General features: G+C 42.9%; 1 protein-coding gene across 2 annotated transcripts in view; it reads right to left on the bottom strand.

Annotated features, from left to right (window-relative positions):
- Positions 1-24257, bottom strand: part of IPPK (inositol-pentakisphosphate 2-kinase) — a 105837-nt gene that overhangs the window by 70752 nt on the left and 10828 nt on the right. For both annotated transcript variants that reach the window (XM_073644327.1, XM_073644328.1), the window contains exon 2: positions 3054-3101. Coding sequence is in view for 1 of the 2 variants with exons in the window: in XM_073644328.1 (XP_073500429.1) it covers positions 3054-3101 (48 nt within the window). In the remaining variant the exon portion in view is untranslated. The remainder of the gene's footprint in view (positions 1-3053; positions 3102-24257) is intronic.

Genomic DNA, 24257 nt, shown 5'->3' with positions numbered 1-24257 from the left:
TGGCTCAATGTTCAAGGGGACGAGTTCTCATAAGTACCGTATATACTCGAGTATAAGTCAACTTTTTCAGCACATTTTTTAGGTTGAAAAAGGCCCCCTCGGCTTATACTCTGGTATATACTTTATATAGTATATACATTTCGGTGGTGGAGGAGCGGGCTGCGGCGACGGAGGAGCGGGGCACATCCAGTAGCCACTGCTGCAGCTACCACGTGAGCCCGCTGCTAAAGGAAAATGAATATTCACTCTTCTCCACGCCCGTGGGTGTGGAGAAGAGTGAATATTCATTCTCTTTAGTAACGGGCACGGAGGATATAGGTTGCTGCGGCGCTGCTGACACTGTGCACCCGCTATTAAAGAAATTAATATTCACTCCTCTCCACGCCCATAGTCCTGGCGTGGAGAGGAGTGAATATCCCCGCAGCTCATGTTGGTGTCTGAGGGCTGAGATCAGCTGAGTAAAGGACAACGCGCTGGAGCAGAGGGGAGGAAGGAAGGTGAGAAGAAGTGTTTATTTTTTTCATGTGTGCAGTGATGTGGGCCCACACACACCAGGACTCGGGGATGAGGGGCGCCACCATGCATACCAGGACTGGGGGATGAGGGGCGCCACCATGCATACCAGGACTCGTGGATGAGGGGCGCCACCATGCATACCAGGACTCGTGGATGAGGGGCGCCACCATGCATACCAGGACTCGTGGATGAGGGGCGCCACCATGCATACCAGGACTGGGGGATGAGGGGCGCCACCATGCATACCAGGACTGGGGGATGAGGGGCGCCACCATGCATACCAGGACTGGGGGATGAGGGGCACCACCATGCATACCAGGACTGGGGGATGAGGGGCGCCACCATGCATATCAGGACTGGGGGATGAGGGGCGCCACCATGAATACCAGGACTGGGGGATGAGGGGCACCACCATGCATACCAGGACTGGGGGATAAGGGGCACCACCATGCATACCAGGACTGGGGGATAAGGGGCGCCACCATGCATACCAGGACTGGGGGATGAGGGGCGCCACCATGCATATCAGGACTGGGGGATGAGGGGCGCCACCATGAATACCAGGACTGGGGGATGAGGGGCGCCACCATGCATACCAGGACTGGGGGATGAGGGGCGCCACCATGAATACCAGGACTGGGGGATGAGGGGCGCCACCATGAATACCAGGACTGGGGGATGAGGGGCGCCACCATGCATATCAGGACTGGGGGATGAGGGGCGCCACCATGAATACCAGGACTGGGGGATGAGGGGCGCCACCATGAATACCAGGACTGGGGGATGAGGGGCGCCACCATGCATATCAGGACTGGGGGATGAGGGGCGCCACCATGAATACCAGGACTGGGGGATGAGGGGCGCCACCATGAATACCAGGACTGGGGGATGAGGGGCGCCACCATGAATACCAGGACTGGGGGATGAGGGGCGCCACCATGCATACCAGGACAGGTGATGAGAAGACGAATGGAGGACATATACCACGCCAATAACACATTCGAAGTGAGATACTGTACATTGAACACCAACAAACCTGCCCTCATCATCTCTAAAAGAAGTTTATGCATTTAAAGGGGATTCTCTAATGCACAAAGAGGCCAACTCCTCTTGAATAATTACAATTCACAGAATGTAAAATATACCCCATCCAGGACCTATGTAACACAGTAATGGAATCATGTGTCTCCTGCAATCCTATAACCGCCGGGTTAGCTTTCCTAATATACTCAAAAATTGTGGGTCTTTTAGAGCTATCTCTCAAGCCACGAATATTTCTTGAGTTGAACACGGCCGTTAAATCCATATTTTAAAACCAGAAATATCAGCAAGCATCATTGAAAATGCGGATTATGCCAAAATGATTGCCCTTAAAATTATCGAATACATCTGCACACCAAGAAATGCTCTTCCCTGAACCCCACCTACACGAAGTGATGCAAACCTACCTTACATGAGGGATGGGGCTCAAAAAACATTCAGTACGCTCCCACACTGAAGAACAGAAAAAACACAAGAAAACCTGATACATAAACCTCTAGAAAAGAGTTCACTCCACTACTGAAAGAACCTGTATATATGTTTAAAAAAAGAATGTCCATTCTCCTGAAGAAGTCAGGGATCCAGATCTTATAACGCACTAAGCCAGGAGGCAGAATTCTTTTAATTTCTTTTTACCAAAGCTCAGATTGGCTCAAGCCCTTCCGGCCCACATATCCTACCGAATCTGACACTCATGAGTGTCCCAACCATCTAAGGGCATCCTTGGGAAACTCAAAGATTGTGGTTGAGCCAAGAACCACCACTCTCAATTTAGTGGGATAAATCAGAGTATTGTAGCCCAAGCACTCTCTTTCTTGTTTTTATGTCCAAGAACATGGACCTTTTGCGCTGGACTTCCACTGAGAAATCCGGAAGGAATGAGATTTTTTGCACGCCAAGAGTCATGTATATCTGTCATTTCAGATGAAGCAGTTGCATATGTACATGAGTTATAATACACTTTCTGGCCATTGTAGAACTTCTATTCAACCTTTTTCAACACTTTTCCCATCTGCAGTTTCTATTTCTAATTTCCCATAGCCCCTGACCGAATGGATGGAAAACTAGCTGCTATAGGGTCTTCTATACACATGGACATTGGTAATGTCTGTTTTCTTGTCTCTTTGTAACACATGGTCATCAGCAACAGGAGGATGAACAACATTTCACAGAAAAACTGAGCAGTGCAGCTGTGAACCTATCACTAGGGTGAGGTACAACAGTTACTAGAATCTGTAGCCTGGGGACTCAGCCCATAATCTCAGCTGTAATCTGATCTCTCAGTGAGTTGGCAGTCCATCTTGTCTTGAACAATTTTTTTTTTTGTTTTTCGTTTTTTTTTAGAACTTTTTAGAGAGGATCATGGGTGAGGAGGAGAAGCAGCTTATAAGTAAAGAAGCATTTTTGTGGCAATGTTTGTATACATTTATCATTTTTAAATATGCTGTATATTTGTATAAAGTTTGGTAAAACCAAAGACAGAATGATCGTCTTACCAGATTTCTGTTTGGGAGGAACTTCAGGAATCGTAGAACGACACACCTCTGAAATAATAGAAGGAAAAACAGAATTACAAGAAAAAAAAAACAATAACTGAGGAAAGACCATACAAAAAGAAATCTTACTTCCTGCTGCTTGAATACGGCCAACATACTCTGCAGCGCTGTACACAATCAGTGAATACTAAAGGCCCCGTCACACTAAGCGATGCAGCAGCGATCCCGACAACGATACGACCTGTCAGGGATCGTTGCTGCATCGCTAATACATCGCTGGTGAGCTGTCAAACAGGCAGGCACACCAGCGATCAGGGGAGCAGCGATATCGTCCACGATGTCTTGCTCCCGGTTACCAGCCTGCTGCTGAACCAGGAGCAGGCTGGTAACTATGGTAAACATCGGGTTACTAGGGGCACGCGCGCACTTAGTAACCCGATGTTTATCATGGATACGACTCTGCTAAGGTGAACGGTAACCTCCCGCGCACCGTAGCAGAGTGGTATCCATGGTAAACAGCGGGTTACTAAGTGCGCGTGTGCCCCTAGTAACCCGATGTTTACCATGGTTACCAGCCTGATCGTTGGTCCCGCTGGTCACACACAGCGATGTGTGCTGGCCAGCGGGAGGCCAACGACCAAAAAATGGTCCAGGACACTTTGCAGCGATCAGCGACCTCACAGCAGGGGCCTGATCGTTGCAAAGTGTCACACATAGCGACATCGCTGGTGAGGTCGCTGTTGCGTCACCAAAACCGTGACACAGCAGCGATCTCGCTAGCGATATCGCTATGTGAGACGGGGGCTTTACATGAGTACCTGCACCTTCATCAAACAAAACCGATAAGAGATTATTTGGGATCAGTCTGGATGACCTCCTATTAGTAGCTACTTGTACTCAAGTATTATTGATACCAAAATACAGAACCAAAAATTACTACCGACCAAGCTAACAGACAATTCTCTATACTGCTACTTCTTGACCCGTCCTCTGCCTTTGACAGTCGACCAATCGACCACTCCCTCCTACTACAGATCCTCTCTTCCCTTGGTGGCAAAGACCATGCCCTCTCCTGGATCACTTCATACCTTTCTAACCGCACATTTAGCGTCTTCCATTCCCATACTACCTCCCTCTCTCTGTTGGTGTACCTCATGCTGCGTCTTGGGACCCCTACTCTTCATCTATACCTTTTGGCCTCTGTAGCCTTCCAGCAAACACTCTCGCACCTCTCCAGTCCGTCCTCAACTCTGCTGCCTGACTAATCCACCTCTCTCCTCACTACTCCTCCACTTCTCCCCCCTGCAAATCCCTTCATTGGCTTCCAAGACCCCCAAGTATCCAGTTCAAACTACTAACATTGACCTACAAAGCCATAATCTGTCTCCCCCATATATCTCCAAACTAATCTCCCAAAATCTTCCCACATGTACTCTTCAGTCATCCCAAGACCTCCTTCCCTCCTCCATTCTCATACGTTCCTCACCCAATCGCCTCCAAGACGTCTCTCAAGTATCTTCCATCTTCTGGAATTCTGTGCCCAAAACGTCCGATTATCCGCCACACTCGGATCCTTCAGATGGAACCTGAAAACCCATCTCTTCAAGAAAGCTTACAGCCTGCCATGACCCCACTGCCTCCTCACCACCACCAGAGCTACTGCAACCCCCCCCCAACCTACTGTCTCCATCCCCATTACCCTATAGATTGTAAGCTGGTGAGGTGAGGACCCTCTCCCCTCTGTACCAGTCTGTCACTGTTCATTTGTTCATTGTAATTTATATCTATATTTGTATGTAAACCCTTCATATGTACAGTACCATGGAATTAATGGTGCTCTAAAAATAATTAATAATAATGTTAATGCTTTTCCCTAGAACTTCGTTGCATCGTTCCTGTTATTCCTCATGGAAAAATATAAAATTGACTGACAACTTTGGTTTACCATTCCCTCTATTAAATACAGTGCGTTCCTAAATAGTAGGTCTTGGTCAGTTTCACAGATTAGGGCAACACCAAATTGTTAACGGAAATGGTGACAGTCAATCGATTCATACACATTTCCAGGAAGAATAGAGGAATGACAATGCCGAGTTCTAAGAAAACATGCTGCATAATTGTCATTTTAGTTTTAAACTTAATAAAAAAAAACAAAAAACACATGTAGCCAGAAAAGTGGGTAGTTCTTAAAGTGACTATCATCAGCACCACCAATAGCGAAGAAGATTTCCCATGGAGAAAAATATTCATAAACGAGGTCCAAGTAGTACGGTATATAACTTACTGCTTACCTAATCCAGGTGTCCCAATCCTTCAGCGGCAGCTCCATCATAGGTCCCGGTTGCTCAGGTTCTGGCCATGTGGCCAACAGTAGCCAAGCCAGCCCCTTTCTCCAATGTATAGAACTCCATACAGTAAGTTGTCCAGGACTGGAAGTGAAGCAGCCGGGACCAAGATGGAGCAGTCAGCAGATAATTACACAGCTGATGAGCACATGGCTATATACAACTGATGAACATTTTTTCTGAAAGCCCCCAGTGTGCTGCACTGTACGATGGATTCCATATGATCATAGTCGGAGCACCAGACAACTACATGTGAAGATACCGCATAGACAGGATTTAGGGTTTATATAATGTGGCATCAGGGATTAAAGAATTCTACAGAAATCACCGGCATCAAAATCAACCACAAGAGGCTGAATTACTGACTGCAGTATACATGGCCACCACAATATATTTTTATATACACATACATACATACATACATACAATGTGTTTCCCTGCAATAAGAGATGTTGTAAGCTGATCACACCAGATATTTTTGCTGACTAAACAACTCCATATGAGACTTCTGGAAGGGCAATATCCATATGGGTTTATAGACCAATAAATGTATGTGCGGTATGTTAATAGGTCTCATTGCTGGCTCATGACCCACTGCTTACAATCAATCATTCTCTTCTCAGAGTGTCATAACCATTTGTGCATTGCACCAAAATGTATCCAGCAATTCCAGTGTTCTGATAAGGTTGGAAGAAAGGAGGCCTCAGACAACGATTGCAAGTATACGGACAAATAGACACACATACACATATTATATATATATATATATATATATATATATATATATATATATATATATATATATATATATATATATATATATATATATATATATATATATATATATATATATATATATATATATATATATATATATATATATATATATATATATATATACATATACACACAGGGCGGTCCAAAAGTAGGTGGACAGAAAGTGTAATAAGGTTATGAAGGGGGAGATTTATCAAACACTAAATTGCAGCCGCCTGTCTGGATCATCCTCCAATAAACCATGAATTAGACGTGAACGATAAGCTTTCCACCCAATAGATTTCAGGATTCACATGATAGAAGCTCGTAAAATTCCCAATTCCAAAGAGGCTCTTCTGTGGACTTTTTTGGACTCTGAACAAATGTTTCAGCAACAAGTTGTTTATTATCTTCTGTACAGACTGTTTTGGGTCGGCCAGTTTTTGGAGCATTAAGGATTGAACCAGTGGCATTGAATTTGTCACGAATGCGGAAAATGGTTTGTCTCTTTGGGGCTTCAGTACCAAATGTGTCAACCCAATTTGCTCTAACGGTTTCAGCATTTTGAGATTTCCAATACTCTGTTAAAATCCATTTTCTTTGATCTGTATTTAAATTATTTGCCATTATGTGTTATCTGAATTATCTGAAAAGAAAACAGATTTGGGGGAGATCTATCTGTGAAAACTACATCTGTGAAACTGGCTCAGTTGCCCTTAGCAACCAATCAGATTCCACCTTTCACTTTCCAAAGAGTCTGTGAGGAATGAAAAGTGGAATCTGATTGGTTGCTAAGGGCAACTGAGCCAGTTTCACTTTACACCATGTTTGATAAATCTCCCCCTTCATAACCTTATTACACTTTCTGTCCACCTACTTTTGGACAACCATGTATGTATGTATGTATGTATGTATGTATGTATGTATGTATGTATGTATGTACACATACACACATACAGCGATAGATAGGAGATTTTTTCATATATCACCACCAAAATATATATTATATACGGCAAATTAATATATGAATTAGCCCTTGTAGAAATCTTGCAGTTATTAACACTGGCTTATAGATCTAGAGACTCACTTCCTGATCTTTACGGGTAACACCTCTATATGCAGTAGATAAAACAGCATCCACCATTCACTATAGGTGATGTCACAGCTCACCTTCCCCCTCTCTTCACCGTGACCTATGCTCTTATGTGGGAGCATGCTCAAAAGGCTTCTGTACAAAAGACAGGGTCAGTATATTGCAGATAATGTCCATGTACCAAAAAGGAAATAGGAGTCTTAAATTAGACCTAGTGGTCAGAGAGGAAATTGCAGACTATACGAGATAGCAGCTGGCGGAACACTTGATCAGCCCCTTCTCCTGACCCCCACCCCTTACACATGTATGGAAGCAAGCTGCTGCCAGTCATCTCTGGTGGACAACCTATCCCCATGGAGAACAAAAGGACAACACGCAGCACTGGCCGCAAGTTCATCTGCACATGGAGCACACGCCTGCTGCTGCCAGAGCCAGGATCGGAGCTGTAGCTTTAAAAGATATAGCTTGTCCTTTAAAAGACAGAGTTCCTGAGGAATAACCCTATATGGTGCAGCAGAGCCCTTGTTACTACACTGATGGCTGGCATCTCCAGAGGTCCCTTGTTTGCTGGTGCCTTACAAATTGCAGCAACTGTACTTGGTTACTTAATTATTCAGCTATGCCACACTTCCTCTAATACACAGGCAGGGAACTCTCTACTAATAATGGTTAAACATTCATTTATTTTGTGTAACACATTTCCAAGAACTGAAAAAAAGGCAACATCTTGTTTATTTGCTACAATGCTTTACTGAATGTTATTTCAACCCAGATCTGGAGTGGGAGATGATCAGTGGCGGACCCCAGAGTCTGATCAGTGGTGGACCCCGTTGTCAGAGTAAGTAAAGGTTTGCTCAAGTTACTACAATACCAAAGAGTGATGTACAAAGGCAGCCAGGACACAACAGGCAGAGTGTCTTCCCCCTAGTACACCAGGGCCGGCCGTCACCACACGTTCAGAGAGGGTCGTTACAGAGGATGCAAGGAGAACACAATGGTATTAGACACCATGTACCACACACTAATAGTGTAGAAATAAACCCATTACCAGTTTTCTGCCTATGCACAGTGTAAACAAGAAGCTGACAATCAGGGGTGTGGGCGGGGTTATATAGAGCTCAGCATTCTGTGCACAGCTACATCTACAGCAAGCAGCCCAGTAAGTGACACATCGCTAGAACCAGGCTGTCTGCACCTACACCATTCCAGATCTCAGATTACACAGGGAAAACCTGCTGACAGATTCCCTTTACGACACTCTTGTAAGATACACAAACATGTGAACAGCCCATAGACTATAATTGGTGAACAGAACAGGCACAATGTCTGAATTAGGCCTTATATGGACAGACTAAAGTGCAGTTCCTTACAGCAAATGAACTAATAAAAAGGTGCAATGTGGGAATAAAAAAAAGAGTGCGGTCACTAAGGGCGCACGTACACGGGCCATATAACACAGACGACAATCGTATGGCAATTCTCGGACTGGCTGGCAGCTCTCCTGACCCAAGCATGACAACATGTATTTCTATGCAGCTGTTGCGCTTGAGTCAAGAGAGCCACCGGCCAGTCCAAGCATTGTGACGTGATCGTCGTCTGTTATATGGCCGCATGACTGCGACCTTATAATGATGTGCACAATACAAGAAGGCATGCGTAGGGGAGAAAAAGAATATAGATGATTTATGGAACGTGATCAGGTGCGCTGCCAGAAGAGAGGACTGTGAGCCAGTGACCCGTGACAGTACGATTAAATTATACTTTACAGAAATACATAATAGGATGTAAAGCGATTAAAAAAAATAATAATAATTTTTAAAGTTTCAGGAAAAAAAAAAAAAAACTGGCGTCCAATTTCCCTTCTTGGCACAATATCACTGTAGGTAAAGGTAGAAATCAGGTCGGCCAGTAATGTACTACTGTGACATCTACCTGATCAACAAAGTCCACACACAACAATGAGAGGTCAGTGGAGAGACAGCCCCAGAGCTGTGCAAACAGCAGATTAGGGAGGAATGCTCTGCAGTTATAGCGAGGGCTGGTAAGGGGCACTCCTCTCTGCCTATCACAACATGGTACAGGTAGGATCAGTAACGCCAGAAGAAGGCAGACGTACATTCCTCATACAGCGCCGCCAACATATCCGACGCACCATGCGGTCTGCACAGAGGATCAGCCTCTGTAGCCATTACAGCTGCCATGATCTGCAGCACTTGGAATGTAAATGCAAATACCTTTACACTCAATCACATGGTGACCCAATTATAACTACGGCAAAAACCTGTTAGATCCTCTGTGGTTTTATTAGCATTTTTCGCTTTTTTTTTTTCCAAGGGTGTTTTTAAAAAAAAAAAAAAAAAAAAACACTTCTACACCAAAGCAGGTGTAGCACTTATTATCTGACTGTTCCTAATGTGCCAAATGTATTCTCCGTTTAGTAAATTTGGTGCTAATCATTACAACTGTGCCTTTAGATCGACAGACAATGCTCCAGTTTTAGAGCTTTTGGGGATGATTTAATCAATCAGATCTGATGATTCTGGTGCAAAACACTTTGAAATATTGAAAAAAAAACTGTAGTTGTGCAAAAATGATGAGACTCGTGAGTTTGGGCTCAGCTCTGCAAACTTTTTGAAACTCTTGCAGTGGTGTAGGTCAGCTGAAAAATACGCCAAATCCATTAAGAGGAACTTCTTACTGAATTTGGGGCAACTTACTCCAGTGCACACTTCGAGACTGGCCCAAGTGTTTTTTTTTAATAATTTGGCTCCAATTCATCAAAACTGTTGTGCACTTCTTAATGAATTTGGCCCGACCTTCAACTTCCATGTGCAAACACAAGTGATGTACTCCAGAGACTGTTGTAATTTATCATTAAAATAGTCAGACGCCATCTCTTAGCTAAACTCCACTCTCTACAGAAAGTAGGCCAACTCATCAGGGCTGTTAGATATTTTAGTAATATGCCATATTAATCCTATCCTCATGCACATGCTGTATTGGCTATGGGTCCCATGACATTCAGCCTCCTTCTCTGACAATGGCGCCTGATCATACGCATGTGATTAGCCAATACCTGAAAAGATATCTGGTTATAAGTGACATGGAGTTTAATCAATATTTTAAAAAAAAAAGACCTTTACTCACCCTCCCCAGGTCCAGTGCTGAGTCTCTGCTGCTGTTCTCAATGTCTGTTATTGTCTGCGGTACTGAAGTCATGTCAACAGCGCTGCAGCCAATCAGTGAGCTTGGCGGCTCTGCCAGACTGGACGGCATAAGCTGCTCAGATCTGTTGAGCTCACTGGTTGGCTGCAGAGGTGTCCGACGTGATGTCAGCACTGCAGACAAACACCAGCAACAAAGGCAAAGACTCCACACTGGACCCAGTGAGTGAACAAAGCACAATTTGTGTTTGGTTTTAAAAACATAAGAGAAGCATTTTTTGAAACTAGAAAGCACCATTAATGGAAAGACAGAGTAGAAAAATAAATAATGTATTATAAAAAAAAAAATTAAGTGCATGATGTATGGCAGATGATCAGATCTGATGGCAGAGGAGGGGACTGAGCGTCACGGGACCTGTAGTGAGAACACTGGGTGCACGAACATATGATTAATAAGAGCCATTACAAAAATAGATATGAAAAAAAAAAAAAATTATTCCTGGATGAAGAAAAAGGGAGTCCGGGCAAAGACAAGTTGAACAAGACATCCGAGTTGTATGGTCTCCAGCCGAGTGAACCATCCACCGCTGCACTAAGGGAGCCAGTCTGATTTGTGGTGCTTGTGCTTCCAGCACCATGAATCAGCTGTCAGATTCCCTTTAAATGGCAGCCTGTAAGAAAAGAGGACGCCAAGAACAACATTGTGATCCAAAATATGAACAAAAAAGCTTGTTCTCAAAACATTCATGAATTGTACTCCTTGTTCAAAGGATATCATGCTGTAAAAGCTTATGAATGGAGACCCACTAAGATAATCCAGAATAACCTTATTAATGGAAAATAAATAGCATGGCAGCCAGCACATCCTCTACAATGCAACTGATGAGAGCGACACAAGAGCCAATAACACAAGTCGCTTCTTCTTAACATGGCTATTAAGATATTCATTAATTATTGGCCCACAGATTCTAGAAAGAGCAGTACAAATGTACGGATACAAAAGCAGAAAATAAATGTGAACAAGGTCCAAACCAGCTTTCATGGGAAAGGGCGATTGCGGTTTTTACAGTTTTCCATGTTATGACCTGTCCTCCATTGGTGTCACCGGCAATGTGATGTGCCATATACCTTAATAATCTTTAGGCTCGATGTCTTACAATGGAACCGGATAGATATATAGATAGATAGATTTATATGTGATATTGATGATTAGAAGGAACTTGGGGTTACTTGTAATCACGAATCAGGTTTTACAAAACAGTGGAAATAAACATTAGCAATATGTGATCCCAAACATCTCATGTCTCTTACGACTCTCCTTTCATGGCAGATTTTGGTCATGCTAAATGTTACCATGCCCGATCCATTGTTCCCACAAAAGATAAGTTAGGGTTAAATGGGTCTGAATGCAGGGAAAAAAAGTGAATATCCCTATATAATCCAGTTGAAACTAAACTCATCATCATTAATTAAATCCGTATCACTGCCTCCCAATCACCTCCCCATACATGTTGCACCATGCCTTGCGTCTTTAGCGGGGAAAAAATAAAAAATAAAAGACTGCTCCTTTCCCTGGCGACACCGGGCATGACAAAGCATGTCAAGGAAGCTTTTGTGGGATTTTAATAGCTGTTGTCCTACATATCCAAGACGTATTGTGAAGAGCTCCTGGGCAGGGCAGCAGCTTCCAAGCTGTACATAAAATATACTGCACAGCGAGTCTACAGTGACAACGCTAGAATAAAAGAAATCAATTTTTGAAAGATCACTGGGTTTTTAATCCACGTGTATAAACGAAAGCTGGACTTTACACATGCCTTTTCCAGATAATTTGGTAGTGTAAACCGGCTATCAATCTGCTGCAGAATGCTTATTTGTCAGGTGAGGCCACCTTAAGGCTATGTGCCCACGATGCAGAAATGCTCCGGATTTTTCCTGAGCGTTTCTGCATCTCCCTGGCAGAAAAAACGCATGTGGATTATACATGCGGATTGTACATGCGTTTTCCTGCCAGGGACAAGCGGATGTGAAGCGGTCTTCACATGCATTTCCGCATGCGGGTTGTCAAGCACTTTCCAAGCAATTTTAGCATCACTTGGAAAGAGGCTGTCAACTTGGTCGCACTATATAAATCCATGCAACCGGCATGGATTTATATACAGTGACCGAAAGAATGGTAAAAAATAAATCTATACTTACCTTCCAATGGTCCCCGGAGTCTTGCTTCGCTCGGTGCTGACTGCCGGCAGCTCGCGGTACACTGAAGTACCGGCCCACGTCAGCATCGCGTGACCCGTCACATGACTATGACGTTAGCGCAGGTCCTCCAGTCCATCGTGATCTGCCGGCATCAGAGGAGGAACGCAGCGCGGGCCGCCAGAAGGTAAATATAATCTTTATTTTTTATTTTATTTTATTTTTTCAGTTTCTATGATACCCGGGTCCGGAGGAGAGTCTCCTCTTCTCCACACCCGGGTACCATCCACACACTGAACGCATGTATTCCGCATGTCCTTATCTAGTGAAGCGGAATACATGCGCTCTAATGCAAGTCAATGGCGGTAAAACGCAGTGCTTCCGCAAAATAATTAGTAGTGCTGCGTTGTTTTCCGCAATGATAATCCGCAGCGGAAATTTCCACATCACATGCGGATTATCATTGGGGAACATGGCAGCTTTTTTTAAGAGTTTCTGCAGCGTTTTTGCCACTGCGGAAACGCTTAAAAAACACATCGTGGGCACACAGCCTAAAAAGCATTGTTCTCGGCAGCAATTCGTCCTGTGCTGCCGAGAACAATGGCACTGAAGGATCTATTACTGATTGCGCTGTGTGCATGGGAGAGGAGGTCTGCCTGTCTATAACGGGATATTTAACGACCAATCAGGAAACAAGTAGCTGATCGGCGGCGTTCATACCTGCAGCCGAGCGGTGTAGACCCGTCCTTACGCTCATACAGATGGGTGCGTGTTTATGGTACGGTATGTGGGGGTTTTTAGTTGAGTTCGGAGAAATAACTGTCCAGACAAATAAATCATCTGTCAGCACAGAATTCATGCGCATCATCCAGTTAGAATTCAGGGATTTACAGGTTCTCATACTTTAAAAAAAAAAAAAATGAAAGACAAGCAAGCACTTGAGAAAAGGAAAACTTCCCTGACTTACAAATCAATTATACTCCACTAATGTGCTTGTATTACATGAGACAAGTCAGGATCAGCAGGAATGTGCATGTACAGGGAGGCAGTGGCATAGAGCACAGCTACTTATTAGCAAGCCCAAGAATGTGACCCCTCGCAGCACAACTCTAGTATCACCAGAGTGAACACCAACTAATCGTATGCTTATGTTTTAAAGGGACCACGTCATTAGAGTCATGGTGCCTATACCACGGGCAGCGTGAATCACGGCGGAGTTTCAGAGTGAACGTACTTTGGTAAGCTGACCAGGGACTATGCGTCTCCACCGCCTGTTCCAAGTAAGGTCCCCGGCCGGAGTCTCCCTGCCCCACTCGAATGACAGGTCTTTCCCCTTGAGCGTTAATAAGAGACTTGTCAATCAAAAGGAGGGGAGAAGCCCGCCGGGGACTTGCCTTAAACTAGTCAGGGGAGTCATATTCATTGGCCGGCTTTTTAACGTATGTAAAGGCCGCAGTGTTTCAGAATAAAGCACACCTAACTGCACTCATGCATTCAGACATCAGCATCTCTGTCCCCATTGGGGCTCACAATCTAGATTCCCTATTATGGTCTTTGAAGTGTGGGAGGAAACCCAGAAAAACACAGGGAGAACATACAAACTCCTTGCATATGTTGTCCTTGGTGGGATCTAAACCCAGGACCTCAGTGCTGCAAGGCTGCAGTGCTAACCAGTGCTGCTGATTTCCCTAAAAACATTTTTTTTTTTTTTTTTTTTTTAGAAAACATGTACTATTGATTATGTTCAAATCATTTTTAGCATCTATTTGATAAATCAGTAGTGTCAGAAACATAATTTGAGGGTAACATAGCTGGGACTCCCATGCTTTTAGGAATGTTGGTGCCTTACAAAAGAAGTTTTGATGATTAGGCCACACCCAATTGGCCAATTTGGCATTTCATACACTTTTTTTCAGGCCTCTTCCTCATGATTGTATTGGTCATCCGTATCTTCGTTTTTTATGGAGACCTGGTGCCAATGTGAACAAATAGGGCTTATTTACGTGGAGCACTGATCCAGTCAGTACCCGCATTACCGATTGTGTTATTGAAGTGGTGATCATCGGGGGCGGACATTTTCAGTAATCCTATTGAAGGACAATTTGTAGAGAAAAGTGTATTAAAAAAAAAAAAGCCATCTGCAAAATGTAATACTTTTCTATGCATTGTATGTATATTTTAGGGGCCGAGTTCACATCTGTGTTACAAGCTCACGTACAGGACAGGTCCGTAACACGACCTGCACAAACATTGCCCCACGACCCCCATTTCTTGCAGTACAAATGACAGAAGACGCAGCCTTAAGCTGTAGGAAGTGGAGCACCTTATAACAAGTATTTCCAGTTACAAGGTATTTAAAGTGATGAATTCTAAATTCCTGTATACATACATTATTTTCCATGTTGTCAGACTGAAAAATATCCTGGTATTTTGATTCAACTTTGCAAAGTGCCCAATGTGGGCATCACTAGACAGCCAGCCGGTTTCATTAATAGCAAAAAAAAAAGTATCTAAATTCTGTGCAGAATCCTTTCCTCTAATACGCTGATAGCGATCTGACCTTTTTCCCCCCTAGAAGCAGCACCCCTCCTCTTCGAAGCTGGTGTTACCCGTTTCCAGTAAATGGAACACAGGAACCATACTAGACACTGCCATCAGACAAGAGGGGCGCTATTTTTTTTTTTAAACAAAAACATGTCTAATATGGTCGGGGTTACAGCAGGACATCTAGCTGGGCATGAGTGCCGGTAAGCCTGGACGATTCCCACAGCGCTAGCTCAATGCTTACCTATGGAAACAGTCATCTGCTAAAAACTACAATATAAAATTCTCTCCCCACAAAGCTCTGAACAGTTCTGCACCGCCCTATATCTCCACCATCATCTCTGTACATCATCCTACCCGTGCCTTCAGCTCTGCAACTGATCTAAAACGAATATGTGCCATTATCCAAACCACCCACTTCCATCTCCAACACTTCTCTCGTGCTACACCAGTTTTCTGGAATGTACTACCCTGGACGATCTGGTTAATACCCACATTTTTTTGAAGTGTGCTTTAAAAAAATCTCTTTGGACAGGCATATCAGCTCACTTCACCAATCTGACTCTTCCCTGTCCCCCATTTCTACATTTTCCTCAGAATCTGCTCCCACATCCTCCAAGCACACAATAGCACTTTGTATCTGTACTTAGTCAGATACTGGCTGATGACCGGTTCATGCAGCTTTATTCGTAAACCCCTATTATAATGATGGCAAGAACTTACATGACAAGCCCTTTTTTTACCCATTGTGTCCCCCTTTTTCCTTATAGAGCAGGACCATCGCTCCTCCTGTAACTGTTGTATTAAGTGTTACTTTGTGAGGTCTTTACTGTTTGTACATGTCCCCGCTTCACTATAAAGCGCTGTAAATGTGGAATGTGTTCTTCCTTTCGAGAACGCGGCTTGGCCAAGTGTGAATGGTGGGGTAGGGTTGGGTGGAATAACACTCGACCCAATGAGTATTAGGATAACAGCTATCTAAAAGGTGTACGGCCATTTAAGGCTCCCCATACATATTAAAGTCCAATTAGACAACAGACAGTCTCCAAACAGATTAGGTCAGCGGATACAAGGAATTCAATCATGCGATACCTGCCCACAGAGCAAAAGTAAGTCACAGCCAAATTAGTCTAGCAGCAGCCGACTCCACTTTCCCCATAGAGAATGAGCATGTATGGAGTGGTCAGGAGGGAGTTGCCTGACAGTTATCCAATGATAATGAGAGAATATTCCAAGAACACATGATCGTAAAATAGGTAAGGGACTAGAGTTTATTGTCCACCCAAAAGCAACAATGACCTCCCCTTGATAAAGCTGTACGCAAAACGCGCGTTGGGGCAGTTTTGACGAGGCCCCTCCAAGTCTGTCCTTCCCCTATTATGGGTAAAGCCCCCGTCTCTCATAGCGAGATCGCTAGCGAGATCGCTGCTGAGTCACGGTTTTGGTGACGCAACAGTGACCTCACCAGCGATGTCGCTGTGTGACACTTTGCAGCGATCAGGCCCCAGCTGTGAGGTCGCTGATCGCCGCAGAATGTCCAGGACCTTTTTTCAGTCTTTGCCCTCCCGCTGGTCAGCACACATCGCTGTGTGTGACCAGCGGAAGCAGCGATCAGGCTGGTAACCATGATAAACAGCGGGTTACTAGGGGCGCACGCGCACTTAGTAACCCGCTGTTTATCATGATTACCACTCTGCTACGGTGAGCGGTAACCTCCCGCTCACCATAGCAGAGTGGTAACCATGATAAACAGCGGGTTACTAGGTGCGCGTGTGCCCCTAGTAACCCGATGTTTACCATGGTTACCAGCCTGCTCCTGCTTCAGCAGGCTGGTAACCAGGAGCAGGACATCGTGGAAAGATTCTTTCCACGATGTCGCTGCTCCCCTCATCGCTGGTGAGCCTGCCTGTTTGACAGCTCACCAGCGACCACATAACGACGCAGCAACGATCCCTGACAGGTCGTATCGTTGTCGGGATCGCTGTAGCGTCGCGAAGTGTGACGGGGCCTTAAGAATTGCAAATCTATATACTAATCCTTTGCCTTTCTTTTATTCTTAGGACCATTGTGTCCTTTATCATACATGGTGATTGGTTAGATAAGGCTTAGTATTTATCACATACTGCTTGATATTTTGGATTGATTTGTTGGGTCTCTGTCTGCTATTCCTCCTTATCCATGACATCCTGGTATATTATTTGTTAACTATTTTTAATGATTTTTTTCATATGTTTTAACTCTATTGGTGGTTTATGGTTACTCCTATTCTTTCCTTCTGAGTAGTTATCCAATGAGTATGGCCAGCTTTAGGTCCATGTCTCTGAATGCATTACCTATATTTTCTATCATTACTGAATCACAGATCATAAATGCATCATGTCCCTGAAATCAATTAATGAAAGTCTTATAGGGGAACTATCAGATGAGCAGTGTCACAATGAGAAGGTGCAAGAATCTGAGTCTGTAAGAGGATGTCCTTGACAAATATCACATGGCCTTCAGACTATTGTCAGAAGTCCTCAGTGCAGGCACAGGTTACTGTGGAATCAGTATAAATCTACAAAAAGCTATAGGTGGTAGTGCTCATTTAAAGGGAATCAGGCAGCAGATTTTTTTAATCGGAACGATTTTCTCGGATGAGAGAAAACTGGTCATGTGACCCTAGCCTAAATGTAATATTGCATTTTTTTTTTAACCATTACATTGTGAAGGATCAAATAGGTTGTACAAGTAAACCATAGATAATGACCTAACAAGTTACTAGGGTCACTTCTAAGCTACCAAAAAACCTTATGAAGAAGAGACGCTCACGCCTAATCAAATTTATTCAAAAAATTCTCTTTTGGTACAAAAAACACAGAATAAATAAAAACACACTAAAAATAGAGGAAAACATATCGAGTGCTGTTTTCACACGGCGATACTCTAAGGCCTGGCCTTAGACTGAGTCTAAGCTATAGGTGTATGAAACTTTAAATCCTATATGTGATACATGAAGTCAGAGTATTGTGCAAGCATTTACATTGCTACTGTACAAAAAAAATATAATGGAATTATCAATAAAATGCACAATAATCAATTTCATGGTTTTCATCTTACAGTAGCATCAATGAGAACGACAAACATGACACATTAACTGGCTCCAATTCTCCAACCGTTACTGAACTATCGCCTGGGAACACGATCAGCCAATCCCGTAAAGCCCTGCTCATTTAGGAGCTGAATTCCCACTCCTCTTTGCCGGTCTAATCATTGTCGCTCGTTCAATTTCCATTTCTCTAACATCATTTTTTGAAAGATCAACGAGAATTTTTTTTTTTTTTCCCTCCATAAATGACTTGATGCACGATGAACGTTTTTCTGGACACATCGTTCAGTCGCTCAACCCATTTCCATTACACAAAATTGTGTAATGGAAATGGGTTGAGCGACTGAACGATGTGTCCAAAAAAACGTTCATCGTGCATCAAGTCATTTATGGAAGAAAAAAAAAATAAAAATTCTCGTTGATCTTTCAAAAAATGATGTTAGAGAAATGGAAATTGAACGAGCGACAATGATTAATGACACTGGGTATTGGATTGATATTAATGGACGATCCTAAAAGAGCATTAACACTGGGTAACGTTAAATTATCATGAATGATGGGTCGTTACCATTAGAATCTGCAGGATTATATGCCAGTGTAAATGCGCTTTTAGGATCGTCCATTAATATCAATCCAATACCCAGTGTTGATACATTGTGTAAGTCCCATTTTCGGATTGGGCCCCTAACAACAATCCCTCATTAGATCTAGGAACAGTCTTACAGCCAGAATGGCCAGCTATAAACTCATTCAGCATCAAATTTGATTTTATAAGTGACGAAAGAATTAGATTTTTTATAGACAAACAAAAAAGAAAAAGTTTGGTGCTATTTGGAAATTTCCACAGAGACTACCTAGCCCCTGAGCTCTGTAAAGTCACAAGATAAAGGGATTATTTCCAATAATAACATTAGGGAACATGTTTGCTTTATGGACACAATATTATTCCTAACTCCCCCCCCTCTATGAGACGTATTAAGCGCTGCTCAATAATATATGCATACCTCGATTAGAAAGCTTCCTGAGAACGAATATTAAGTAATCAGATTAAATATAAGCCCTTCAGTAAAATCCCCGGGCACTAATCATAAGTGGTTTAACTATCAAACTGCAGAATACTTTGAAATGTAGCCCCATTGGGGGGTTTTCTGGCCTTATAAGTTTTGGGGTTTTTAACTGCAGCTTAATGGGGGCTTGTCATATAGGATGACTTGTAGTTTACATTGGATCAAATTTAGGGTACGTAGGGCTGGTTATAACCCAACACTCCCAGAAGGAGCCCCCAAAAACTCAAGATTATCAAGATCTACCAACTTTTAATGAATGTCTATGGTAAAAATATGTTATTCTTTATATCCACCACTGAAATAGCTGTGGGGTAAATATAACCCAGCATGTGACCTGAGAACTATGAATTCACTCATCACGCAAATTCCTTCCGAATATAAGGCTGTCTCACAGCTGATACAAGCTATCAATGTAATCACCATTAAGTGTGTTATTGATGAAGAAGTCGCATGACACAACACGGAAACACAGAGCGCCTTCTTGCAGCTCTTGAATCGAAGAAATATTGCAGCGTACAAGAGCGCGGCCACATTTGCTTTCCTGCAGGATTTCACGTGTATTATTAAAGAGCTGAAGGCTGCTCCAGAACTGCACAGTACATCCCTTTGGCAATGGCAAAGAAAAAGCCAAATTATATAAAGCAAATTTTTCATTATTTTTTCTCCGGATAAACAGCATTAACCCCTCATCGCTCAGGCCAATTTTTGTTTCTATGCTTTTGAGTTTTTTTACCTCCACTTCTCCAAGAGCCATAACGTTTTTGGGTTTTTTTCTGTAACCATAGCCACATGAAGGCTTGGGGGGATTTTGCCATGTGAAGTCATCATTTACGATCATTTGAAGTACTAGAAAATGATTAAAAAAAATTTCAGTACTGTTCATTCTGCATTAAAAATGACCCGGCAACAAGACTATCCCAGTCAGTACATTTATAGCCAATCCCCTGAAATAAAAAAAATTGTGTCACCATTTCAGGAGTCATTTTCCATTGATGAAGCTGTACGGGGTTGGGTCTTGATTTTGTGTGATGAGCTGAAGTTTTTATAAGTATAGATCTGAACTAAATATAATGTTTTTGCATTTAATTTTTATTTTATTTTTTATTTATTTATTTTTTTAAAGGGAAGTCTGGTGACCAAAACACTGCAATTCTGTCAGAAGGCTTATTAAAATGATGGGAATGCAGATTACCATTAACATACCATACATTTTCTAAAATGTATGTCAAATCTTTTTCTCATCTCAATAGTAAGATTAAAAAAATAAAATGTTTTCCAAATTAAAATTAAAGAGTCAAAAAATGTATGGGGATTTAAAAGGATTCTCCAGAAAATAAAAATTATTTTTCAATGGGCTCAGATTAGTTTGAAGTATCGTAAATAAATTGTGATACCACCCTGCCCAATTCTCTGCAGCCCCTGGGTCCCGCTGGTCTCTACTTGGATACACCAGAAATACCAGATTGGTGTAACACCGCGGCTGCTGGTGCTGATTGGCTGCGCAGAATATTTTTTATCTGCTGAACAAGAGCTCTAAGAAATCTGATGCACACAAACCTGAGGAAGTTGAATTATGTTTTTTTGTATGCACTAAACTGTAGCAGCGCGCACTGTAGCAGCAAAACATGCTTTTTTAAAGCCGCTTCTTTACTGCTAAGAGAGCAGGTTTTGCCTGCGTAAAAAAAACAGCAAAAATGCAAAGTGTAAACATAGCCTTATAGTTCTGGCAAAGGGGAATGGCTTCCTAGAAATCTTGTGCCCACTGTGCTTTTTTTTTTATTTTTTTACACAGAGCAATCCGACCTGCGTTGTGCGTTTAAAATCCGCAACATGACAATTTCTCTTGCGGGTACGCTGAGTTTTGTGTGTGGATTTTCCCCATAGAATTGCATTGGATGTGGAAAACCCGCAGAATGAAAAAGCGCATGCGTTATTAGCGAGTCTCCACTGTGGAAACACATCAAAAAGGCATGGAATCAGCACATGATTATCAATAAAGTTTTTGTCAAAGTCATATACCCGGAAGCATCAAAAACAAAGCAGCTTTATTTAGAATATGACATAAGCAAACAGACAAAAACTGCAGCATGAAAAATGCAATAAAAACGCAAGTAAAAAAAATGCAAGTAACCTAATAGATGTAGTAACGCTGCAACATCAAAAACTCACCCAATCAATTCACATCATGGAAGTGTAGCTAATTATGAGCAGGCCGGACAGAGAAAGCCAAATGGCCTGGTGTAGCCCTTGGGCCACACTATACCCACGTCTACTCTTGACTCTGCTGGACACACCACAAACCTGGAGGAGCCGGACTACCTGCAACCCAAATGGGCTGCAGCCAACGCCTCTTACTACCAGTAATGACAAGGACTCTAGCAAAACTAGAGAAGAGCAGAGAGCAACCAGTTGCCACCACAAGCAAACAGGTGTCTTTTTATGGAGGAACAGAGTCAACTCTCCAGCGCTCCTGTCGTCATTGTCATGTGCACCAAAGCAGGTGAACTTTATTCACAATGGCTTATACTTTCTAACCGGACAGATTGAGATCCCTAAAATTCACAGATTGGCTTTACAGCAACCACATGGGGCCATAATACAGTGGTGTGCATGAAGGTTAGATGGCTCTCTGCGGATTTCTGTAGAGAGATACAAATACTGTACTGAATATACACTCAGTAGAAACAGAAGCACTGAGCCCCTTGTGTAGCCCATGAAGCTTCACGACCTGACTGAGCCCAGTGCTGAGCAATGTCTATCACAGACCGTCCTGTATATCCTCTACAAGCCACAGACAGATGCTCGGATAAATTTAACAAGAACACCTATTTTAGTCCTGTAACTGCTTCACGCCTTGTGGTGCAGCCGCCATATGAAGAACTAGTCAAAACAGATGTGAGATTTTATATTTGCAGCATTTACTCTAAGATAGAAACAAATTTAAGGCTCTGTTCACATCTACTTTCTTCATTTCCATTAGTCTGCTCAGTCACTGGAACTGATTTTGCGATAATGTGTAACAGGGGATTAAAAGTAGGTTTAGATACAATGATTTTGTAATTATTTATGTTGCAAACTAACAGGTATTGTACTAGGGAGGTATTCTCCCCTAGAAAAGGGGAATTCACACACCGAATAATCGCAGAATACAGCACCAAATCTAACACTATATGCAGTACCTGCGGGTCTAAAGCACAGAGCCTAAAGGCCCCGTCACACTAAGCGACGCTACAGCGATCCCGACAACGATACGACCTGGCAGGGATCGTTGCTGCGGAACCTCAACGATCAAAGAAATGTCCAGACCATTCCGATACGACCAGCGATCTCACAGCACGGGCCTGGTCGCTGCTACGTGTCAAACGTAGTGAGATCGCTACTGAGGTCGCTGTTGCGTCACAAAACTTGTGACTCAGCAGCGATCTCGCTAGCTATCTCGCTTAGTGTGACGGGGCCTTAAAGGACTAAATCTCCATACAATATCTACACAGAGCTCTGCATGAAGCCGTTGTCTGCGGACTGAAAAACATCACCAAGAACAAATTCTACCTGTAACACTCCATGAGAAAGTGAGAACACGGTGGTCTAATTGTTAAGAACTGTACCAGCGTGAGACATGTAGATCAGGAGAGCCGACTGTCAGTCATTACATGTCTCACACTGGTAACGCCTCTTTTCATGTAAAATAATCTCTGGAGGCAGATTCTCAGAGAGATCTATGTCCGGCCCATAGATCTTAACAGCTCATTTCCATAATAAGAAAAACATGTATTTCTCTGGAATAAGACACCAGATTGCAGACATCAAGGTATCATTTTATTCAGTGTCCTATGACCTGCATGCGCATATAGACGTCTTAGGGGGGCTGATTTGACTGACAGAATCCCTTTAAAGTAAAGATATGGTCAGTACTCTGAGCAAGCCGCTTGTGCTACGTGGTAAGGTACAGACATTAATGGGACATAGTTATTGAGAGAACAGCTTAGCTTTCCTTATGTATCTATAGTAATGGCCAACATTTTGACCCTTTCTGGACCTTGGTTGCAGCCTTAAAAGAAAAATAGTAAACACATTTGGGGCATAATATTTCCCTTTATATGAAATGTACTTTATTTGCATGATACATTCACATAGGTCAATGCAATAGTGTATATATCATTTAATATAAACATGGGACAGTTATGAAAATTCTGCATGGTATAAAACCATGATAAAATCTAATTGTATGGTATATATGATTATTAATCCAATAACAAGACTTCTGCAGCAGGGTCATCATGCTGCCAAAAGTAACCAGCGTAGTCTGGGCCTGATGTGGTCAGTCATGCGGACACAAATCATCACAAGTGTCTTATTCTCATCGGTTACTAACACAGATGAGCTGTACTGGGAAACATGCAGACACTAATACATTTACCATCAGTGCCTTTATGTCACCATGTTTAATGGTCTGTGTATTAACACAACTCTCATTTGACGTAGGACTGGTAACTTTCTTTTAACGTTATGCTGTCTTACTGCTGAAAAAACGCTCTACAGGGCCGGCTAACAAGTGTCTCGCTTTTGTCCAACTTGCTGCACGTGACAGTGGGTCTTTGCCTATCCGGTCCTACATTCCTGTCTGTGGAACTACATACAGGCAAACAGAGGTTTTCAGTTCTGGCAAGCCATTGGACAATGGCTAGAGAAATGCAATGTGGGAAATGAGGAAAAGGAAATTACAGCACCTACAGTACTGACAGTGTTGATGAAGAGGAACCGCCCATTTCAATATGGATGAAAAGTTACGGAGCGTAACAGCCAAATCAAATCGAAAAAAAAAAAAAAAGGTTTGGTACAGTGTTAGGCCTCTTTCACAAGTCCGGATATTTCCGGTACTGCAAAAAACCGTACCGGCGACATCCATGTGTATGATAACGTCTGGTAACCGCATGCCGCATCAGTATCACAC

This window comes from Phyllobates terribilis, unplaced genomic scaffold (assembly GCF_046119375.1).
Source record: "Phyllobates terribilis strain yellow unplaced genomic scaffold, ASM4611937v1 Scaffold_8__6_contigs__length_399053987, whole genome shotgun sequence".
In the NCBI taxonomy this organism is placed as follows: domain Eukaryota; kingdom Metazoa; phylum Chordata; class Amphibia; order Anura; family Dendrobatidae; genus Phyllobates; species Phyllobates terribilis.
This window is presented reverse-complemented; position numbering and strand designations above follow the sequence as displayed.